This window comes from Podarcis vaucheri, assembly GCF_965113315.1.
Source record: "Podarcis vaucheri genome assembly, chromosome: 6".
NCBI classification, from domain to species: Eukaryota; Metazoa; Chordata; class Lepidosauria; order Squamata; family Lacertidae; genus Podarcis; species Podarcis vaucheri.
The window spans coordinates 47999458-48023006 of NC_138764.1; the positions used below are offsets into that span (position 1 = coordinate 47999458).

The 23549-nt window shown below is 43.7% G+C and overlaps 1 protein-coding gene across 1 annotated transcript in view; it reads left to right on the top strand.

Annotated features, from left to right (window-relative positions):
* The first annotated feature begins 4077 nt into the window (after positions 1 to 4077).
* C8B (complement C8 beta chain) overlaps positions 4078 to 23549 on the top strand; it is a 36353-nt gene continuing 16881 nt past the window's right edge. The window contains exons 1-4 of the mRNA XM_082228737.1: positions 4078 to 4270; positions 8820 to 8976; positions 19777 to 19915; positions 23229 to 23370. Coding sequence (XP_082084863.1) covers positions 4179 to 4270; positions 8820 to 8976; positions 19777 to 19915; positions 23229 to 23370 — 530 coding nt within the window. The 5' untranslated portion in view covers positions 4078 to 4178. The remainder of the gene's footprint in view (positions 4271 to 8819; positions 8977 to 19776; positions 19916 to 23228; positions 23371 to 23549) is intronic.

Below are 23549 nucleotides of genomic sequence, written 5' to 3' on the forward strand. Positions count from 1 at the left end.
ATTATTCTGCTGCAGGAAAGGGATATCAGGCTCATTAATGAAACAACTGTCCAGCAATTAGCTTTTCCCAGTTCCAAATAGTCTTATCTCCATGGAAATGTTTGCCTTGCAGCCCATCTATCAAGCTCAAAAAGTTTTATCAGAAAGCTAATAAAACAAATGATGTACTCAAAAGCCATGCCTCTTTGAGGCATTATTAGCAGCAAAATATCTCTCCTTATAAATTGCTATCTCCATAATCCGATTTCATAGCTCTCTTAGACCCAACAACATTTCAGTGCATTCATGTTTCCAAAAGGGTACCCCAGTCAAAAATTTTAAAAGAAGGGGAAAGCCTGTAAACAGTTGGCGGAAAGAACTATGTTCATACTGAGTATGTTCCTAACAATTAAGACAATGTGGTACTGTGGTGAACAGTTAGTACGGTAAGTGTCAGTTATGCATCAATCCTGGATCTCTGGGTGGTGTTGAATGAGTCCTTTATCCAAGTTAAGGTAAAGGTAAAGGGGCCCCTGACCATTAGGTCCAGTCGTGACCGATTCTGGGGTTGCGGCACTCATCTCGCTTTATTGGCCGAGGGAGCCGGCGTACAGCTTCTGGGTCATGTGGCCAGCATGACTAACCAGAGCAGCACACAGAAACAACGTTTACCTTCCTGCCAGAGTGGTACCTATTTATCTACTTGCACTTTGATGTGCTTTCGAACTGCTAGGTTGGCAGGAGCAGGGACCTAGCAACGGGAGCTCACCCTGTCGCGGGGATTTGAACCGCCGACATTCTGATTGGCAAGTATTGGCAAGTCCTAGGCTCTGTGGTTTAACCCACAGCACCACCCGCGTCCCTTCTTTATCCAAGTTCCTTTATGTCAAATAAGAATAATGACTTACTATGGTCAGTATGAAAATATACAAAGCCATTTTGCCAGTGGTTGAAGCCAGCAGAAACTTTAATAGCAACTGAAATTTCAAATACAGTGGTACCTCGTGTTACGTATATAATCCATTCCGGAGGTCCGTTCGTAACTGGAAACCATTTGTAACATGAAGTGTGCTTTCGCTAAGGGCACCTCCAGAGCGTGACTTCCGCTCGCATCCCAGGGCAAAGGTCACAACAAGGGGGCATCTACCTCCGGGTTAGCAGAGCACGTAACCCGCAGCATTCATAAGGGGGGGCTGTATGTAACACGAGGTACCACTGTGCTCGAATATTTCATACTACTTGATGGAATAAACCACCAGGGGTCTAGTGTAGGAGTGGCTAACCATTTTTTGACTCGAGGACTACATTCACCCGTGGCCAACCTTCTCAGGGCAGCATGACAACAGTGGATGTTAGCAAATTAGCATTGCTGATTCTGTACTGGATTATAGCAAATATCTCTGAAAGTTTGATATTACCTGTTCTGCGATCTGGCATGCAAGTTAATATTAAGACTTTCTTTTCTGACCATTAATTTGAATCAAGACTGAATAATATATTAGTCTTCACAGTCTGGTTCCCACTCTTGTATGTACAAAGATGTACCCAGTTATGTCTGCTAGGTGTCTCATTTACGATACTTTTGAACCAAAATACAGTGGTACCTTGGTTTACAACCATAATCCATTCCGGAGGTCCGTTTGTAAACCAAAACCAGTTGTAACCCAAGGTGTGCTTTCACCAACGGGGCCTCCCAAAAAATTTGTTCGTAATCAAAAAAAAAAAAGTTGTAATCCAAAAAAAAGGTTGCAAACTGGGACACACACTTTGGCTTTGACGTATTTGTAAGCCAAAACGTATGCAAACCAAGGTACCACTGTATCTAATACGATTGCTAACTTTCTGTGTAAATTTTCATTCTAACATATATCTGGTTAACACTGCAGAACAATAAATAAAAGTATTTTGGAAAAACAACAGATTATAAATTATATTTCCCTATTTAGTAATTGGGTGCTATTGTTGTTTCTAAACTACACTCACTGTAGGTCAACGGATTCGGTTCTGCATTGTCTTTTTACAAAATATACAACATTTTCTGTATCTATAATCTCAGGTGATACTGTTTGCCTTCTGTGCAAACAGTGATCCACAAACTTTCCAGTAAATGGCATTTTATCTGTGCACTAATGATTAACAGTGAAATTGATCACATCAAAGGTCAAGCCACTGCTAGAAACATCTTTGTTAGTCATGGGACCAATGGGACTTGAAGCTGACAAAACCTTTGGACAGCCTGAACCATCTTTCTTAATTGTTAGTCTTCATTGAATACCGATGAAGGGGAAAGGTTATCGGTTAGGCCATCTGCTGAGAATCCAGTTGGCAGAACTCAGGCTTTCCTGAGCACTTCCCATAATAAGTCGGCTGATATGGCACAAGTTCTGTTAAATGGTTGTTGCTAAGTTGCTTGTTGTAAAGAAATGATGTTGCAATAAAACAATTCTATTATTTTAGCTTTGTGTTTGAATGGGACTTATAAATGTATAAGGGATGTATGTTGTAGTAATTCATGTCTTTTAGATTTCATGATAGTAATTAGAATACAGTGGTACCTCTGGATGAAAACAGGATCCGTTCCGGAGCCCTGTTCGCATCCTGAAGCGAACGCAACCTATGTCTGTGCGTCTGCATGTGCCACAATTTGCTGCGCATGCACATGATGTCATTTTGAGCGTCTGCGCAAGCGGCGAAACCCGGAAGTAATGCATTCTGTTACTTCCGGGTTGCCACGGAGCGCAACCCAAAAACGCTCAACCCGAAGCTACTTTAACCCGAGGTATGACTGTACCTGAAGAATTTGTGCCAAACAAGTTAAAGTGTGTAGAAGCTGCCCTCCAGGTCTCCTCAAGGAGAATGTCTGAAAACAGGGCCCTTTTAGTGGTAGCACTGCAAATAGAATTCTATAATGTTATTCCCCCAGTTTTGTTTTCTGTTTTTGTTTTTTTTACAATTGGCTTATGGTTTGTTTTATCAATTCTTCTGGGGTTTTTTAATGGTGTTGTATTGCATCAGATTGTTAGCTGCCTTGAAAGTTTGTAAAAACTTACAAATACATTTACACATAAATCAACATAACCTCCTTAGAAATTTGATGTACTAACGGCCATCTAAGATAAGATTGTGCTCAACTCATTATTTAAAGGAGCCCATGACTCTATTTATAATTGGTAGGAAAAAGAAGCAATTGCTGGTGGTTGAGGTCTGGCACAAGCATTCAACTACAATTAAATCAGTACAGTCCTTGTTATCTGTGGAATTCCCACCTGCTTATGACTGCCAGATCCACATCACGGGTAGTGAAAATATTCCTTTAACCAAGCATCAGACTGTAAGCAGTTGTGTCTAGTTGTAGACACTGGCCCTTCTTTTCATGACCTTTGTTTTTATTCTGATGGGGAGTGGTTATAGCTGCAGAATATGATCTGCAGTGTATTATTCAAGATGTGGCTGCCATGAGATAAAAAGCTACAATTAAAAATAAGTGTGTGTGTGTGTAACCCTAAAGCATTTATCGATCTTGACCAGTATCTTTTAGCAGATGGTTTAGTTTTCCTCCAGAATCAAGGAAGTCTCTGTGTTTTAACTCATTGTGATTGATTATTTCAGGATGAAAACAGAAAAGTAGTAACTGGGCTTTGAGGGCGATAATGATTTCCTATTCAAATCTTTTCTAAATTAAGATTTTAAATACTTTACTAGTGAAATCCTATACTTACCTGAGACTAAGCACCATTAAATACAAAGAATTGTAATGTTAATCCACAAATGGGAAGCCAATTATAGGTAGAAGTTAACAGGGGTTGCAGTCCCCTGCTGTGCCTCCTTACTCTGTAGTAAGTCCCACTGTGTGTCCAATAAGGCATGTTACACCAAGGTTACTATGCACAGAATTCCAATTTTAAATCTCCATAACTAGCTATAGGATTGCAGCCTTAGATTTATGAAAGACAGGCCAGTAAACGGGTCCTGAGCTGTGCTTCATGTCTCCAAATTTCTCCAACAGTTTTCCAGCGGCCCAGTAGAAGGCTCTGTCCAACCAGTAAACTTTGTTAAATTTGTCGGAAGGTAGCTTATCTTTTGTTTGCCTGCTGGGAAACAGCTACTAATCCACTTTGCTCGCCCCACTGTTTTCAAACACAGTAGCAAACGGAATTAGTAAAGAAACCTGCTATAGATTTCCCACAGTACTTTAAAACATGAGTACAGCATCTATACTCTTTTGTTCGTGGCTGAGCAGAGTTTTCGTGATCTGTGCAAGCATAAGCTTCTTAAATTTGCATTGCTACAGGTAAGTGAATATTGTTTTTCAAACCAATATCAGTATGGTAACGTGATAGATAGTGACGTTTAATGGTAACCTTCTGTTCTGATATTTGTGTGGTACATAGAAAGTGCCTCTTGAGCTATTTCTGGATTAGTAGCAAAGTTTTACCAAAGGAGGACCATATTGAACTGAACATGTTGCAAAGTGACATGCATTTGAACAAGCCTGATCGCTTGGAGACTCCAAAGTATGTGAAATGGTGCTCTGATATTCAGTAACATCTTTCTCCCTGTGGCTGTCTTGCCTAGTTGAGTCTAAAATTTAAGATATGGGGGGGGGGGAGTGAATATTGTATATGCCAACTTGTCACTTCCACTTTTTCACATACTCCACTTCATATGGGTGATACCTTCTGTTTCCATGCTGTCAACCACATATCTTCCAACACTTATCCAATGAAATAGGGGTGTCCTATTCCATACCCTACAGGATTTCTCCCAGGACATTCTGGGATCAAATCTGGAACCAGGACAGCTTCTGCAAATCCCGGACTGCCCCTGGAAAACAGGGACACTTGGAAGGTCTGCAACCATTAATCCTTCACCTTCCATTACAGGAGCTGTGCTGCTGTTTATAAGTTTATCCCACTGTTCTTATAGAACATTTAAAGGCCTGCAACACTAGAGCGGATTCTGTGGGAAAGGTCCATGTGGCTGTAGGCCCTTAAATATCACACTGATGCCTATAGGATAAACACATGGACATGGTTCTTCCACAGTGCTAGTGTAATACTTAAAGAATATTCACTCTGGGTTTCTTAGGTATTGTCGCCTGCCCTTCTCAGAGGCATGCCACTAAAGGGCCACCTTTGACTTCTTCCTGTCCTTCTCCTCTAGCAGCCAAGCAAACTCTGCATCCTTTACATTTCCCAGAGTTGCCTTTTCCTGTACATCTACGTCTATCAGGAAGTCATCTGGAAGACGACTATAACTTCTTTCCTACTAACACCCTCTTCCGCAAAATCTTCCCCTTTTAAAAAAAACCCACACACACTAAATTCATATTTTTCACCTATTGTTTGATCATGTAATTCTGTTTCCCTACATGTTAACCTCAGGCACTTCATCCTTACTTTTAAAGCCCTCCACCTCTCCTACACTGCTGCCCCGTTGTAACTTCGTCAGACCGTCATTATGTATAATCTCTTCTCCCATCAACCCCTTTTGTCATCTTCTTCTGCAGAATTGCACTCTATGCCAGGAACAGCCACCCCTCGCTACTTAACTGCTTTTTGTTCCTAATATTAATAATAGCACTCATTTATTTTAATATGACAAAAAGTGTTAAGCAGATGTCAGGTAGGTATATTGTGTTTCACTTTCGATCAGACCCTTCAATGCCTGATTAAGTTGTAAGCAGTACAATTAAGAGAAGTATCAATTATTTTCTTAACTGGGCAAGCAATTGGACTATATCATGGCGGTGTAAAATGTACACTTACGTCATGTAAATCTACTTGTTGCAAACCTGCTTCTGCTAAAAGAAATTGCTGAAGCCAGTGGCATTCCCATCTTAATTATTTCTGCATTGTTTATTTCTCTTCATCTTTATAGAAAATAGCACTTGTCTTTGTTCTCTATTTCTGGCTTGCTGTTGTTGTTGTTTTTCAAATTACTCCTCGAAGCAGAATTTACACCCTGCTCTGGGTGTTTAACCCACCATAATCAAGGTGAATGGAAGCTTTTATTAACTGCCAGTGAAAAATTAATTATCATTTTAATTTCTTTTGTAATTAAAGTTTGATTACATTCCCAAAGACTTTCAGAAAATTGATTGTAGGAAGTAATAGTTGCGACAACAAGGCATGCTTATTGCTCCAGAAAAATTTATAAATAAGACTCATGGATCTGTGTGTTAAGGATGGCAAAACACTGCCACTCCCCGCCATGTTTTGTATTCCTTGGAAAATGCAATGAGACCTATTTGAAGGTGTCTTTGAAACAGGCGCATCTTGCCTCCCTAGTCTTAAGGGAGCTCATTAAAACAGGACTGCACAATTTGCAGGCCCCCCAAGCCAAATGCTGCATCCTTCTGCCAAGCAGTTGACACTCCCCCTCCCATTTTTCCAACCCTAGAAGGCAGCAGTAGAACAGGCTTAACAATATGAATATGGCTTGGTGGACCACACAGTTTTCAGACTAGCAGTAAAATACGTTATATGTCGTTCTGGAAAACGGAGGAGGAGGAGGAGGAGGAAGAAGAGGGCAGCGATAAGTGTGCTAGCAAGCATAACTTGGAGGGCAGTCTTTTAGGACTCCAATTCTAAAATGCAGGAGGAGACACTTAGGACTTCATGCGGAGTCTCCCAGGTTCAGAAGATCATGTTATGGAGGATGATTGAGTGGCGGGGGCACAGCTAGTGCGCAAATCCTTACTGCCTCTTCTTTTCTATATATTATTATTATTATGTTTTGTTTCCGTATGTTTCTGATATAGAACATCTGAAGAGGCATACTCAACCCTGAAAATGATCACTAAATAGATTTCTTTTTGCTGGTGATATCAGGAGGTTTTCTAGCATTATTTCATGTCATTTGTGCAGTCAAAGGCTTTACACCACATGCACACAGAGAAACTTATCAGGTTTTTATTAATAGCCTTGTCTGAGAAAAAAGGGCTTAACATTTGACTCATAATGTTTTACATGGAGGTAACAATCGTCAGTGTGTCAAATTGAAATATGAAGTATTCTCTCTGTTTCGTGGGAAACCGTTGATGGGTTGTATAATATACAAGGAACAGAATAGATTCCTATCAGGTATTGTATTAGTTACAGAAAGTGAATTGGTTGTGTGTATACATTTGTTTTACCTTCCTCCATTTGTACTGATACATATAGATTAAAACCTATAAAATCCCTTCATATGTTAAAGAGGCAGAATGGAAACCCGGCCATTTGTGACTACTCTGTGTCCCATCTCTGTCTCATATGCATGTCAGAGTGAAGGCATGAAAGATTCCCACAAATTGTCCATGTTCAAGCTGCAGCCAGGCTATAAGGCAGGCATGGTTGACCTGTTGCCCTCCTGATGTTGCCAAACTACAATACTCATCATCCCTAATCACTGGCCATGCTGGCTGAGGGTGGTGGGAGTTGTAGTCCAGCAGCATTTGAAGGGCACAGGCTAGCCACTGCTCCCCACCGATTTCCAGTCTCAAGCATTAATACTTCTGAATACCAGTTTGATGTCATCTGCAAATTTGATGAGCATGCCCTCAAGTTGTTGATAAAGATGCTGAACAGCTATAGGCCCAGGACCACAGATGTCAGGTCTAGGGGACCCTGGATGCCAGGGCACCCACAATTTTTAATTTTTATTTTTGCTTAGCTCTCACAACATGGGGTTCCAACATGACTTCTAGTTTCTACTAGAGACCTGATACGACCTCCCAGAGGAGGTCAGAGGCCTTGCCAGGCCTCCAAACCCGATTTCCAGTACAAACCGGAAGTCACATCAAAGGACTCATGAGGCCTCAGATGTGACCTCCAAGGCTCTGCAAGGTCTTAAAAGCAATGTCAGAGGCCCTGCCAGGCCTCCGAATGCGACTTCCAGTAGAAACCAGAAGTCGCATCAGAGGTCTTGCGAGGCCTCGGATGTAACCTTTGAGACTCTGCGAGGCCTCAGAAGTGCCGCTGAGCCACCGACACAACGTGTCATCAATATGTCACGATGTCATGATGGCACGTTATGTCATGGGCTCCACTGGGTACCCATAACCTGGGTTCCATGTCAGCACCCCTGCCCAGGACAGAAAGAACCCTGTAGCACCCTACTTGTCATCACTTTTTTCCAGAATGATGAGGAACCATTAATGAGCACTCTTTGGGTTCGGTCAGTCAACCAGCTACAAATCCACCTATCAGTTACCTAATCTAGTGAGAACCATATACTTGTGGGGGAGCAGGAAGGGTGGAGGGAGGACCACTATTTCAATACAGTGAATAAGCTCTGAATATCAAGCTTTTGTGACATCATAGCAATTCAGCCAATAGCTAGGAAGGGACTTCAAAGTGGCAGGTTAAATTCAGCCTGGGCTTATTAGATTTTGTCTCACCATTTACTGAGTTTCAGTGAGTTTTGGTCAATTGGCATCATCTTAAGCTGAGATGCAACATCAACTCTGGATACTATCTATACACCCATTAGTACTGGGCACTGAGGTTGTATGTTGACTGTTTTCAACAATAAATGCCCCTCAGTGGTATGCTGATGGGCATGCAGTGGTCCATGCAGAGTTCTGCATCACACATCCTTAGTAATCACACAAGAATTCCATTATGTGGGATTTCACTCGTGCAGCAATTACAATACTTGAGTTGGTTGTGCAACTTGAATTTTGCACAAGGCAGAGTGGCAAAACTGTTGTGTACTTTAACTGGACACCTCGTTTCTCTTTCTGTGAATGGGAAGTGCTCTAAACTGGTGCTCAGGTGGGTGCTGGCATTAAGAAATAGGAGACAGATTGACATGCGCCCTAATGAAAAAACAGCTTTCCCTCTATTAAAATGCAGTGGAGAAAAAGACAGTTCTCTTCAACTATATGGAGCTGATACCAATGTGACCAAAGGCAGATGGCGCCGGTCTCCCAGCAACCCACCACAGCCCATCGATTGTACACTTTCCAGCTGGTCATCATGGAGCACTTGCGATCCTTGCCAGAGGAAAAGGGTGAGTGTCTTTGTGATCTGTTTGTGTGGTATTTCAATGTATTGCAATGAGAAGCTTGCAAAGTGGCTGATTAATTCAAATCAAAATGGCTCCCTTTCAACTCCATGACTCTATTACACATCATTTCCTTGGGTCCTCATTTTTCAGAGCAGAGCACTGAAAAATGCCCACTTGTGCCTTGTGGGTGGCCTTTTGTGTTCTCATATCTATACATAGACATTCCACAGAGCATACAAAGCCATACTGATCTATGTGGCTCCCCCCCCCCCAGAGTCCCTTCCTTAAAAGCAACAATATAAAATTTTGTTTTGAAATAAAGTTTTTAAAAAATGCGGATGAGAAAAGAAACTTAGTTTGTCCTCATTTCCTTTGCTCCCTTCCCTCAAGCCATTATTTTTATCTTGCCCCAAATTTCTTTTTCCTTCATTCACCCCCATTGCCTTTGGGGCCTTTAGCTTCCATGCACTTCTAGTCTCCAGCCTGCCCCTCAAGCATACTCTCATCCCAAGGGACTGTGCTGCAATCCTTGTCAAACCAGCAACTTTTCCTTCCTTCAAAAGTTGGATTACAATCATTTTGACAAGCTCTATTCCCTAAACAGTAGGAAAGTTCATGAGCGTCCAATGCCATCACACCAGCTCAGCCAACAGGTACCAGAGTTGCACTTACACAAGCACAACATAGACGCCGCTTCCTCTTCCAGTATTCCCAGGTGGTGGAATCTGCAGATTAATCAGATCAGTTCAGTTCAATTTATGGGGCCCAAATACCTGGTCTGAATTTAAGACCTCATTGTACCTGTTCAGCTGCACATATCTGTTTGGTTGTCCACATTTCATAATGGTAAATTTTAAAAAAACCAAAAAAAAATTATCAGCACCAAGTGCTGTCTGGAGAAAGCGATGATTTAAAAATGAGCATGTCCACCACCCATTGTCTTCTCTTACTTTCACTTATTTTCAACAGAGGTATCATAATCCCAACTTCAGTATTTAATGGCAATCCAGTTTTGTATCCACTTAAACAGCCTGCTTGCAGTCCCACTGCAAAGATGGAGCAGATATGTTTTCTGTTGCTCCAGTGGGTCAGTTTCCTATTCTCCCCCACCCCCACAGGCCACCTTTGACAGGTTGGCAGGACAACCCTCCTTTCAAATTATCTGATGTCAGGTCAATGACACCTGTCAGTCCCTTGTGCAGCATTTCACAAAAACGCCCAGCAACCAGCTGGCTGTGTGCCATTTGGGAGGGCAGCACAATGTGCTTTGCTAGCCCTTAGAGCTAACCATAGAGCATGGGGTCAGCAAAGCACTTTGCACAGCAGTGGGGGAGCAAGCCTTTTATTGTCTTTCTTGTACAGAAAGTGACTGGGGAGTTGCCACACTTTAGTAGCTATGCTAGAGCACTCTTGATGTAGAGCCCATTTGTGTGGAGCACCCTCAATATCCTTGCTTTTGGCTGGGAGATTATGGCCCACAGCCGCTCGTTTTTCATCCTTGAGCATTTTCCACCTACAAAGTGTCTTCAGACTAAGGCTTTGATTGTTACAGACATTAGTGGTAAGATTCCCATTATCTTCAAAAGTGCTGTATAATATCATCTTGTCACCATGCTAAGGCTACTCATTTTTTGAGTAGTCATTCTTTGGCCTTGCTCAAAGCCACAGCTTACATATGATTATTTATCATCATTACTTTTGTTATTGGAATAGCAGCTGAAAGCCCTATTGTATTAGATGCTAAGAAAAGTGGATATAGCAAACCGAGGAGAGCACAGATAATATTGAACTTGTAACTGAGAAGGTTTTATTGCATGCCGGCTGTTGCATCTAGAGGTATAGAGCTTATCAGCACTAGAGCATATGACTGAAAGTACACAAAAGCCAGTAAAAGTTTGAGGCCTTTCTCCCATGACATCTTTCACAGCATCACAATGAAACTGACAGCACTGGTGATACATTGCATATGGGCCTCCTAGTCACCCTGTCAACAATGAACAGGGGCAGCATAGGTTAAAGCCCACAGCAAATATGAAATCATAGAAAATAGTTGCATGAGCACATCTGATCTCTGAAATGTGCCCTAATGGTATGACAAGGCAGGACGGAAGATACATGTATCTGGTACTAAGCAAACCCCAGAGATTTCCACAGACCTGCTCACTTAGTGTTTCTGGATGGAGGATTTTGGAGGGTGTCAGAGGTAATGGAAATTGGGACCCTGTCAGGCACTTAGTAAGTAGTTTTGGGCAGGATTGGACCTTTGCTAGCAAGAAGGGCTTCTGGAGACCATGGGAGAAGGTGAGGATGCTGGGAACATTTTTTAAAAAAGTAGAGTGGTCCCAAGGAGAGGAAACCATCTGCAGTTTGGTGGAGCATGGGAGGTGAGTTCATGATTGGCAGAAGAGCAGGCAGATAAGCAGAAAGGCAGGAGTCATCCACCAAGAGCAGAGGACCAATTCAGCGACATCAGCTGATCCAAAAACTGCTGCAGTTCCTAGAGGAGATGTCAGTACCTAGAAGTCTCTTAGCCAGAACTGGCTTCTTCAGGGGTATTTTCTCCTAATTCCCCAATTGCCAATCCAGGGGCAAAGGGGGATGTGAAGGCAAGGGAGTGATGCCTGCGGTGACAGGACTTGCCAGCATGCTACTTCAGAGCATTAAATTAGAGCCTTGACTTTCCACCCTGATCCTCTCATCGAAGCAATGCTCCCAGCTGCAGGGTGCATGAATTATGTGTGACTCCTATCAACAGTGATGATCTGCTTGCCCCCATCCTATCTCTGGCCAGCTTTGCTTATGGGCTAAGAGCTTAAGTGGCCTACAGCCTGCATGGTATTGTCTGATACAAGAAGGAACATGTAGCCAGGCCATTATTCTGTGTTAGTGGGGAGAAAACTGGGCTCTGGGCTTTAATCAGAATTAGACCTCTCAGAATCAATGCTGAGAAGAAGAAGAAGAAGAAGAAGAAGAAGAAGAAGAAGAAGAAGAAGAAGAAGAAGAAGAAGAAGAAGAAGAAGTCTCCTTCTTTGGAGGTCTTTAAGCAGAGGCTTGACATCCATATGTCAGGAGTGCTCTGATGGTGTTTCCTGCTTGGCAGGGGGTTGGACTCGATGGCCCTTGTGGTCTCTTCCAACTCTATGATTCGAAGAAGAAGAAGAAGAAGAAGAAGAAGAAGAAGAAGAAGAAGCAGCAGCAGCAGCAGCAGCAGCCTGTGGTTCCTGTGCAATGTTTGCCATCTTGCCAAAGGTTGCAGGCAGCTTTACCTGCAGCAATTGTATGTTGATTGCCCTCTTAGAAGACAAAGTCCAGCAACTGGAGGAACGTGTAGCTACGCTCCAAAGAATTAGAGAGCTGGAGCTCTTCTTGGAAGCAACAGAGAACACTGTCTCCACCAAGGAGGAGACGGGGACATCCCTGAGAAGGAGGCTAGTTCACCAACACAGGTGCCAGATATATGGAGAAATGTGACTCAAACAAGTAGGAGGCCCAGGGTTCGCTCTGATTGTTTAGAAATACACAATCGCTTTGAAGTCCTCTCCCCTAGCATGGAAGACGAAGAACAGACTCCATTTGAGGATCTCTCCCTCATTACAGTCGATCAGGTATATGAAGACGATCAGCAAAGTCAGTCCTCAGGGAATGTGCAGGCGACCTTGGAACAGACACCTCACGGAAGAACCCCGACCAAACCTAAGAGGAGGCATGTAGTGGAGATAGGGGATTCAGTACTGAGGGGAACAGAAGCAGTGATCTGTGGGCCTGACAACATGTCTCGGGAGGTGTGCTGTCTCCCCGGGGCTAATATCCAAGATGTAACTGAACGATTGCAAGGAATCATAAAACCCACTGACAAATACCCCTTCCTCTTGGTTCATGTGGGAACCAATGACACTGCAAGCAATAGCCTCCAGAAGATCAAAAGAGACTACGAGGCTCTGGGCAGGAAATTGAAGCAATTAAATGCACAAATTGTCATCTCATCTGTCCTCCCAGTTGAACGACGTGGCCCAGGGAGAGAGGAAAAAATAATGGAAGTGAACAGCTGGCTTCGCAAATGGTGTAAACAGGAACGGTTTGGATTCTTAGATCACGGACTGCAGTTTCTTGAAGATGGACTTCTGGCAAACAATGGGCTGCACCTCACAACGGTTGGGAGGAATGTTTTTGCCAAAAATCTCAGAAACCTCATCAGGAGGGCTTTAAACTGACTAATATGGCGGAGGGAGACAGTGCTCCTGAAGGTAGGAGTCTATCAATTGATGAAGATGATCATCCAAATGTCATAGACCAAATGGAGCAAACAGCACGCAGACCTAGTGGTGGGAGGAAAAAATCCTTAAATAAGAGACACGGGGGAATGATTAATGGACTTCAGTGTCTGTACACTAATGCTCAAAGCATGGGAAATAAACAAGGTGAGCTTGAGCTCTTGGTACAGCAAACTAAATATGACATAATAGGCATCACTGAAACCTGGTGGGATAAGTCCCACGATTGGAATGTAATAATGGAGGGATGCAATCTATTTCAGAGAAACAGACCAGACAAGAAAGGAGGAGGAGTGGCGTTAAATGTCAGGGATGTGTATACCTGTGAAGAGATCCAAGATTTAGAACCTCAAAGCCAAAGTGAGAGCATTTGGGTCAAAATTAAGGGAGAGAAGAATAACAGAGACCTCATTGTGGGAGTTTACTATAGATCCCCAAGCCAAACGGAGGACATAGATGATGCCTTCCTGGAACAGATGGCCAAGCATGCAAAAGGAAGGGAGATAGTAGTAATGGGGGACTTCAATTACCCGGATATTTGTTGGATGTCAAACTCAGCCAAGAGCATATGGTCAAACAGATTCCTCACTGGCCTTGCAGACAACTTCATTGTCCAGAAAGTGGGAGAAGCAACAAGAGGAACAGCCATTTTAGATCTGGTCCTAACCAATGTTGATGACCTGGTTAGTGGGGTAGAAGTGGAAGGATCATTAGGCGTGAGTGATCATGCTCTTCTGAAGTTTACTATACAGCGGAAAGGAGCAGCCAAGCATACTAGGACTCAATTTCTTGACTTTAAGAAAGCCGACTTCATAAAACTTAGGGAAGTGCTGGGTGAGATCCCATGGACAGTAATACTAAAAGGAAAGGGAGTTCATGATGGCTGGGAGTTTGTTAAGAGGGAGACAGTAAAAGCACAACGTCAAGCAATACCAATGAGACAGAAACATGGAAGGTGCCTAAAGAAGCTAGGGTGGCTATCTAAAGAACTTTTAACTGAGTTAAGATTAAAAAAGGATGTGTACAAAAAATGGAAAAGGGGGAAAACCACCAAAGAGGAATTCAAACAAATAGCCAGCACATGTAGACACAAAGTCAGAAAAGCTAAAGCACAGAATGAACTCAGGCTTGCTAGAGAGGTTAAAAGCAACAAAAAAGGCTTTTATGGGTATGTCCGTAGCAAAAGGAATAACAAAGAAACAGTGGGGTCACTCAGAGGAGAAGATGGTGAAATGCAAACAGGGGATACAGAAAGGGCTGAACTCCTCAATGCCTTCTTTGCCTCAGTCTTCTCCGATAAAGAAAACAATGCCCGACCTGAAGAATTTGGAGCAAATGATTCAGCAGAGGAAACACAGCCCAGAATAACTAAGGAGATAGTACAAGAATACTTGGCTAGTTTAGATGTATTCAAGTCTCCAGGGCCAGATGAACTGCATCCAAGAGTATTAAAAGAACTGGCAGATGTGATCTCAGAACCACTGGCAGTCATCTTTGAGAATTCCTGGAGAACAGGCGAAGTCCCGGCAGACTGGAGGAGGGCAAATGTTGTCCCTATTTTCAAAAAGGGGAAAAGAGAGGACCCAAATACAGTGGTGCCTCGCAAGACGAAATTAATTCGTTCCGCAAGTTTTTTCTTCTTGCGAGTTTTTCGTCTTGCGATGCACGGTTTCCCATAGGAATGCATTGAAAATCAATTAATGCGTTCCTAGGGAAACCGCCTTCAGACCTGAAGGCTGAAGACTGGGGGGGGGGACAAGGGCTTTTCTTCCCACCGCCAGCCTTCAGAAGGCTGTTCTGAAGGCTGGGGGTGGGAAGAAAAGCCCTTCTCCCCACCTCCCGCCCTGCAAGCTCCGGGGACAGGAGGGCTTTGCTGCCGCCCGCCAGCATTTTAAAAGCCCCCGCTGTCCCGGGGCGATTTTAAAATGCTGGTGGGTGGCAGCGAAAGCTTCGCTGCCGCCCGCCAGCATTTTAAGATCGCCCGGGACAGCAGAGAAGTCTCCGCTGCCCCGGGGGCTTTTAAAATGCTGGGGGTCGGCAGCGAAAGCTTCGCTCCCGCCCGCCAGCATTTTAAGATCGCCCGGGACAGCAGAGAAGTCTCCGCTGCCCCGGGAAGGCAGGCAGGGGGGAGCAAAGACTTTTGCCCCCCGCCGGCCTTCAGAAGAGGTCCTGGACCTCTTCTGAAGGCGGGCGGGTGGCGAAAGTCTCCCCCCCCCGCCTGCCTTCAAAAGCCATCTGGGACAGCGGAGAAAGACGCTGCCTTTCTCCGCTCTCCCGGGAAGGCAGGCAGGGGGGAGCAAAGACTTTCGCCCCCCGCCGGCCTTCAAAAGCCGTCGGGAACAGCTGAGAAAGGCGCTGCCTTTCTCCGCTCTCCCCGGAAGGCAGGCAGGGGGGAGCAAAGACTTTCGCCCCCCGCCGGCCTTCAGAAGAGGTCCAGGACCTCTTCTGAAGGCCGGCGGGGGGCGAAAGTCTTTGCTCCCCCCGCCTGCCTTCAAAAGCTGTCCGCGATAGCGGGAAGCGCTTCCCTGCTATGCCGGACTGCTTTTAAAATGCTGGCGGTGGGGAGCAAAGCCTTTCGGCCCCCGCCAGCCTTCCTGGACCTCTTCTGAAGGCCGGAGGGGGGGGAAAGGCTTTGCTCCCCACCACCAGCATTTAAAAGAGGTCCCTGGAGATTTCCCTATGGGCTTTCGTCTTGCGAAGCAAGCCCATAGGGAAATTCGTCTTGCGAAGCGCCTCCAAAACAGAAAACCCTTTTGTCTTGCGGGTTTTCCGTCTTGCGAGGCATTCGTCTTGCGGGGTACCACTGTAATTATCACCCAGTCAGTCTGACATCAATACCAGGGAAGATTCTGGAGCAGATCATTAAACAAACAGTCTGTGAGCACCTAGAAAGGAATGCTGTAATCACCAATAGTCAGCATGGATTTCTGAAAAATAAGTCATGTCAGACTAACCTGATCTTCGTTTTTTGACAGAATTGGTAGATGAAGGGAACGCAGTGGATGTAGCCTACCTTGATTTCAGCAAGGCATTCGACAAGGTGCCCCATGATATTCTTGTAAAGAAGCTGGTAAAATGCGGTCTTGACTATGCTACCACTCAGTGGATTTGTAACTGGCTGACTGACCGAACCCAAAGGGTGCTCATCAATGGTTCCTCTTCATCCTGGAGAAGAGTGACTAGTGGGGTGCCACAGGGTTCTGTCTTGGGCCCGGTCTTATTCAACATCTTTATCAACGACTTAGATGATGGACTCAAGGGCATCCTGATCAAATTTGCAGATGAGACCAAACTGGGAGGGGTGGCTAACACCCCAGAGGACAGGATCACACTTCAAAACGACCTTGACAGATTAGAGAACTGGGCCAAAACAAACAAGATGAATTTTAACAGGGAGAAATGTAAAGTATTGCACTTGGGCAAAAAAAATGAGAGGCACAAATACAAAATGGGTGACACCTGGCTTGAGAGCAGTACATGTGAAAAGGATCTAGGAGTCTTGGTTGACCATAAACTTGACATGAGCCAACAGTGTGACGCGGCAGCTAAAAAAGCCAATGCAATTCTGGGCTGCATCAATAGGAGTATAGCATCTAGATCAAGGGAAGTAATAGTGCCACTGTATTCTGCTCTGGTCAGACCACACCTGGAGTACTGTGTCCAGTTCTGGGCACCACAATTCAAGAAGGACACTGACAAACTGGAACGTATCCAGAGGAGGGCAGCCAAAATGGTCAAAGGCCTGCAAATGATGCCTTATGAGGAACGACTAAGAGAACTGGGCATGTTTAGCCTGGAGAAGAGGAGGTTAAGGGGTGATATGATAGCCATGTTCAAATATATAAAAGGATGTCACATAGAGGAGGGAGAAAGGTTGTTTTCTGCTGCTCCAGAGAAGCGGACACGGAGCAATAGATCCAAACTACAAGAAAGAAGATTCCACCTAAACATTAGGAAGAACTTCCTGACAGTAAGAGCTGTTCGACAGTGGAATTTGCTGCCAAGGAGTGTGGTGGAGTCTCCTACTTTGGAGGTCTTTAAGCAGAGGCTTGACAACCATATGTCAGGAGTGCTCTGATGGTGTTTCCTGCTTGGCAGGGGGTTGGACTCGATGCCCCTTGTGGTCTATTCCAACTCTATGATTCGAAGAAGAAGAAGAAGAAGAAGAAGAAGAAGAAGAAGAAGAAGAAGAGGAGGAGGAGGAGTTTGGATTTGATATCCCGCCTTTCACTCCCCTTCAGGAGTCTCAAAGCGGCTAACATTCTCCTTTCCCTTCCTCCCCCACAACAAACACTCTGTGAGGTGAGTGGGGCTGAGAGACTTCACAGAAGTGTGACTGGCCCAAGGTCACCCAGCAGCTGCATGTGGAGGAGCGGAGACACGAACCCGGTTTCCCAGATTACGTGACTACCGCTCTTAACCACTACACCACACTAGAAGAAGAAGAAGAAGAAGAAGAAGAAGAAGAAGAAGAAGAAGAAGAAGAAGAAGAAATTTTTATTTATATCCTGCCCTCTCTGGCCAAAGCCGGGCTCATAGCAGCTAACAACAGTAAAAATAGCACAATTTACATAAAATCACAGTCAATTGATTAAAATACATTCTAAAATCAATTCAGAATCAAATTAATGGCAACCATTGGGCTAGAGTTCTATGAGGCTTACAGATGGAGAGAGGGGGTCAGACTGGGCCCTGACCAAAGGCCTGGTGGAACAGCTCCGTCTTGCAGGCCTTGTGGAAAGATGTCAAGTCCCGCAGGGCCCTGGTCTCTTGCGACAGAGCGTTCCACCAGATCAGGGCCATGGCTGAAAAAGCCCTGGCTCTGGTTGAGGCCAGTCTAACCTCCCTGTGGCCAGGAATCTCCAAGATGATTTTATTTGAAGACCGTAAGGTCCTCCATGGGACATACCATGAAAGGTGGTCCCGTAGGTACGAGGGTCCTAGGCCATATAGTGCTTTAAAGGTTTAAAAAAGCACCTTAAACCTGATCCTATACTCCACCGGGAGCCAGTGCAGCTGGTATAGCACCGGGTGAATGTGATCCCGTGGTGAGGACCCTGTAAGGAGTCTTGCCGCGGCATTCTGCACCCGCTGGAGTTTCTGGGTCAGTCTCAAGGGCAGCCCCACATAGAATACTCGTTAAAAAGGGAATAAAAGTTTTCCACAACTTCGGAAGAACAACAGAACAGCAGCCAGACAGGTCTTCCTGGGAAAGGAGTTTCACAGGCAGGCCACCAAAGTGTCCCAAATCACTCTTTTTCTCCCTACCTCTGAAGGTGCAAGTACTGGGGGGTGGGTAATGAAGAAGTCAGGGGAAACCATTCCCTCAAACAGCAAAAAGGGTAGCTATCTGCCAATCAGTATGGCAACAAAAAGAGAACATTCTGCATACTTTGAGCAGTACTAGTTTGGTCTTCCCCTCAACCCACAAAGGAGGTACATCCCACACATATATTAGAGATCGAATGCACGGTTATGAAGGTGCAAAACTTCATTCTGCCTGGTGACATTTCTCTGCCATCCTAATCGCTATAGAACACACATAATCATGGGAGATCTAGCCTTGAGAACTCCTTAATTTGAACATAGCCCTGAATAAAAACCAGCAAAAACAAAAATCCACAACATACACACATCCCTGACTGTCATTCTGAAAGCAACTTGGAAACATATGTTCTATACATTTGCATGGGCATTAACAGGATATTAATGTGTATATATGACATAAGATGAGCCTACTGGATCAGGCCTAGCATCCTATTCTCACAGCGGCCAGACAGTGTTAAACCGCTTGCACTATGTTGTGATATAAATTTTAACACTAGTACTTTATTTTTACCTTCTCTTTTGTAAATTGATTTGTGGATTGATTGTTTTGGTAGTTGGTATATATCGGACGCGGGTGGCACTGTGGGTAAAACCTCAGCGCCTAGGACTTGCCGATCGCATGGTCGGCGGTTCAAATACCCACGACGGGGGTGAGCTCACATTGCTCAGTCCCTGCTCCTGCCCACCTAGCAGTTCGAAAGCACTTCCGGGTGCAAGTAGATAAATAGGGACCGCTTACCAGCGGGAAGGTAAACGACGTTCCATGTGCTGCGCTGGCTCACCAGATGCAGCTTGTCACACTGGCCACGTGAGCCGGAAGTGTCTGCGGACAGCGCTGGCTCCCGGCCTATAGAGTGAGATGAGTGCACAACCCTAGAGTCTGGCAAGACTGGCCCGAACGGGCAGGGGTACCTTTACCTTTACCTATATATCGGGAACTGGGCTCTGCTTTGATTCTGAGATCATTTAATCATTTTATATATATATATATATATATATATATATATATATATATATATATATATATATATATATAAAATGCCATCAGATGCCTTCTTCTTAACCACAGAGATGGAATAGGAAGAAATCTGATATTTGCCATTGATGCTTGGTGCTGCCACTAGCAGAGATCTAGGGAATATCTGGGATACATGCCTTTTTTAATTTAGGAGACCTGGAATTCATAATCTCTATTCTGTTACAGTACAGATTTGTCCATGTGGAACGGCCTTCTCAGTTTGGCGGTGACCCGTGTGATTACTCTGACAAAGAAACTGAAGACTGCGTTACAAACAGACCTTGCAGGAATACAGTTAGATGTGAAGGCTTTGTGTGTGCCACAGGTTAGTGAATAAGAAGTGGTTTTCCTAAATTTGAAGCCAGTGGCTAAGCCCCCATGTATTGAATTGTATTCGAACTTAATAGAGTGAATGAAAATTTGAACTTAATAGAGTGAATGAAATCATACTCTTGGCAGACCTTTTAAACTGTAGAGTTTAATCACATTGTTTGATTTGTCACAACTGAAATTTGATATGGTTTGCATTATTAAACAAACATAATTATAAAACCAGCAAGAAGAATGGGACAACAGGGAACAACAATGGCCTGGTTTGCGCATCATTTTAAACCACAGTTAAACTAAACTATGGTTTATATGCGAACACACAGTGTGCTGGTGAATGATGCAAAACAGTGGGCGATTCACTTCTCTCGAGCAACTTCTGCTGTTGCACTGCTGGGAATCAGGCCAGAGTCTGGGTCCGGCACTAAATTCCAATCTGGGTTTGCTGCTTTCCTGACAAACCATGAATTGAAACCAAGGGTTGTTATTGGCTTACCAATTATGGTTTGTTGGGAGAAAACAATCTACAAGCCTGAGTTCAGACTAAGTCAGACGATGAACTGTTTCCTGGAAGCACATATAGAGCATGAGCAGGGAAGGAGTGAAGTGCCTGTAACATCAACAGTGTACACCAGCATACTACATGCTCATATTTAATCCATAGTTTAAACAGTTCCAATCTGCGAGGTGCAGTGCTTGTACAGACGGAATGTCCATGTTCCTACACAATGCACAATGTTCAATTCCACCCGCTGTGTACCCCTGGTGGTGTCATGTTTCAGAAATCATAAATGATATGCTCTCTGTTAGCTTTATCATAACAAAATTTATTTGTTCCCGGCTCCCTTTCTAGGTTCATTTTAAGAGGTCCATACAGATCAAAATGAAGCTCACGTGCTTTCTCTCATGTCTGCTGTTAAAATTTATTGGATTACATTATGCCCAAGCCTGCTTGGTAATCATGCCTGCGTGTGCATTTTCCAGCAGTATACATGGCAGGGTGCTGGAGGTATAGATGCTCTAGACAGGCTGCAAAGAATTTCAGATCTGTTCTGGGTTATAAACTGCAGCAAGAAAAATAAGAAAACTGCCTTCCCAAGCTCTTCTAATGACTCATATTATACACAGCTAGAATTTCAAAATATTGCAGTCGTATTTTTTTAAAAAAGATACTGCAGCAACAATCATCAACATTCGTAATATATTAAGAATTACTCCTCATCAGCTTTCTCCTCAAACTTCACTATAAAACAAAAAAATGAGGATTTATTAGACACAGCAGTGCTGTCTCGATTTCTGCAGCCAGGAAACTCCAGGTTGGTGTTTGCTTGTTTTTTATGCAATGGCAACATTTGGAATTCCTACAGAAATTGTACTTTTTTTGGTGGTTGCAGCAAGTGATGAAAGGATGCAGGAAGCATTAAGTTGGTAATGCAAATGGGATGCCATGGGAAAGAGCCTTTGCATTATTAGGCTATATGCAACGTTGGCAGATTCTGCTTTCATAGCAAGCAGGCGGTCCCAGTTTTCAAGAAGTTTAGGGCAGGGTCTTATTCAAGCCAAGAAAGCAGTGGAAGCAGAACCAGGAGCTGTTGGGGGGTCAAGGAGAAGGGGGAAAGGCACGAAGTTGGCACAGGAATAAGAGTTATGGCAGGGCAGAAAGGAGGTCTTGAAAACAGACTCAAGAGTGCCATAAGTAGGATTTGCAGTACAAATTTGCTTAGACTCGTTTTATGGATGAGGAATCCTTAGGTGGTGGACATATTTATATACTACTAGTGCTAATAATAATGATAATTTATTTATATGCCACCCATCGAACTGGGTTACCCCAGCCAATCTAGGCAGCTTTCAATAGATTAAAATACAGCAGTTAAAAATCACTAGTAGGTAACTCATCCTATTGTAGTTTTGGGGAATAGAGAACAGGGATATAAACCCAAGGTTAAAGCCATTGCATTGTATTAACCCACTTCTATAGATCCAGGTTTAGTATTCAAACATGGCCCATCAACTGCTGCTTCTCAGCATAGGACATTGAGTGCAGGCTGTTCAGTTTCTCAACTTTTTGCAGACAGTGGCCTCATTCAAATATAATGATGAACTGTTATTTTTCAAAACATAAATGAGACAGTGCAAGCCTTGGGTTTGAGTGGCCACCTTCCAGTCTCTTCTTTTGCACAAGTACAGTGAGGAGATTGGAAGATTTCACCTCCATCTCCAACTGACCACAGTTTAATGTTTCATCCGAATCCTAAACTGTAGCTAATCTGAACTAAGGTGTATGGACACCAGTGAGCATCATAAAGTGAGGTTTGCATTCAGCAAAGCATAGTTAAAACTATCCACAGTTTGTCCAGCTTATGACATAACACTAATCGGCCGTTAATTAAAAAGTGGAAATGAAAGCTTCCCATTTTCCTCCAGGACTGACCCAAGCCATCTTGTTGTCTGAAGCACATAGCAACATGCTCCACACACCCCTTTTCATGTACAGAAACTAACTAGCAGTTAAGTCTTGCTTTAACACATACAATGTGATAGCATCTGTCTGTATGTATATCTTTGTGCACCTGAGGACAGCAGGCTAGTTTAGGCATATTGCACACATATTTCTAATCTCCAGTGGAGGGGAATTGTTGAGGAACAGAGCCTCAGGAGGAACTTAAAGGGACTACTGCAACCTTCTCTAGCATCTGCACCTGAGATAATTGCCTTACTCTGCCTAGCGGTAGGCTGGCAGTGCTTCTCATGGCAGTGCAAAGCAGAACAGGGAAGGTGTGAGCCTGAGGTTTGCACAGGAACATTGATGTAACAGTAAACCATAGTTTATTATTACATCCAAACAAAGCCAATATGAGCATGCTTTCAAGCATTTCAGCACAATTCTAAAGTACAGAAACATTGCCTTTTCAAAAAAATGATCCTCAATACTCAGTACATTCTATATTTCAACCAGATTGCTAGGTTATACATTGGCTGCATGTTGCAATTACAGTTGTACCATATTTCTCAAGTTCTTTCTGCTAGTGATGACTTTTCGCCTAAGAAATGCAATACAATTTGCCGCTAATTTAAGTTCAAAATAATATTACAAAAATGTTTATGCAGACTCATCCTAATCAATTAAATGTGCCTGGTTATTAAACCCGATTTTGTAAAGGAGCAGATAAGCCAAGCACTTTCCCTGAAATAAATTGATAATTGCATCTTCACATTTTCAGGGGTCAGGGGCAAAGCATTGCACTGATTGAGCTAAAGGGAAATATCAGATTAACAATTAATTAGTGTGTTCCCACTCTGTGTTGTAGGGAGATGCATTAATCGGAGGCTGCTTTGCAATGGAGATGATGACTGTGGGGATCAGTCAGATGAAAGAAATTGTAAGAAAGTGTATAAAAAGTGCAGCCAGGAGATGGAACAATACTGGGGAATACAAATGCTAGCAAGTGGGTAAGCAGTTCCATTATATTTCCAGAAACAGGATTGTTGCCAAATGGAACAATTTGCAGTTCTACCTTTAGAATTGAGGTGGGAACCCTTTTTTCCAGCTTGAGGGTCACATTAACTTCTGGGCAATCTTCCCCAGAGCTATGTGCCAATGGTGGGTGGGACCAGAGGTAAAAGTAGGC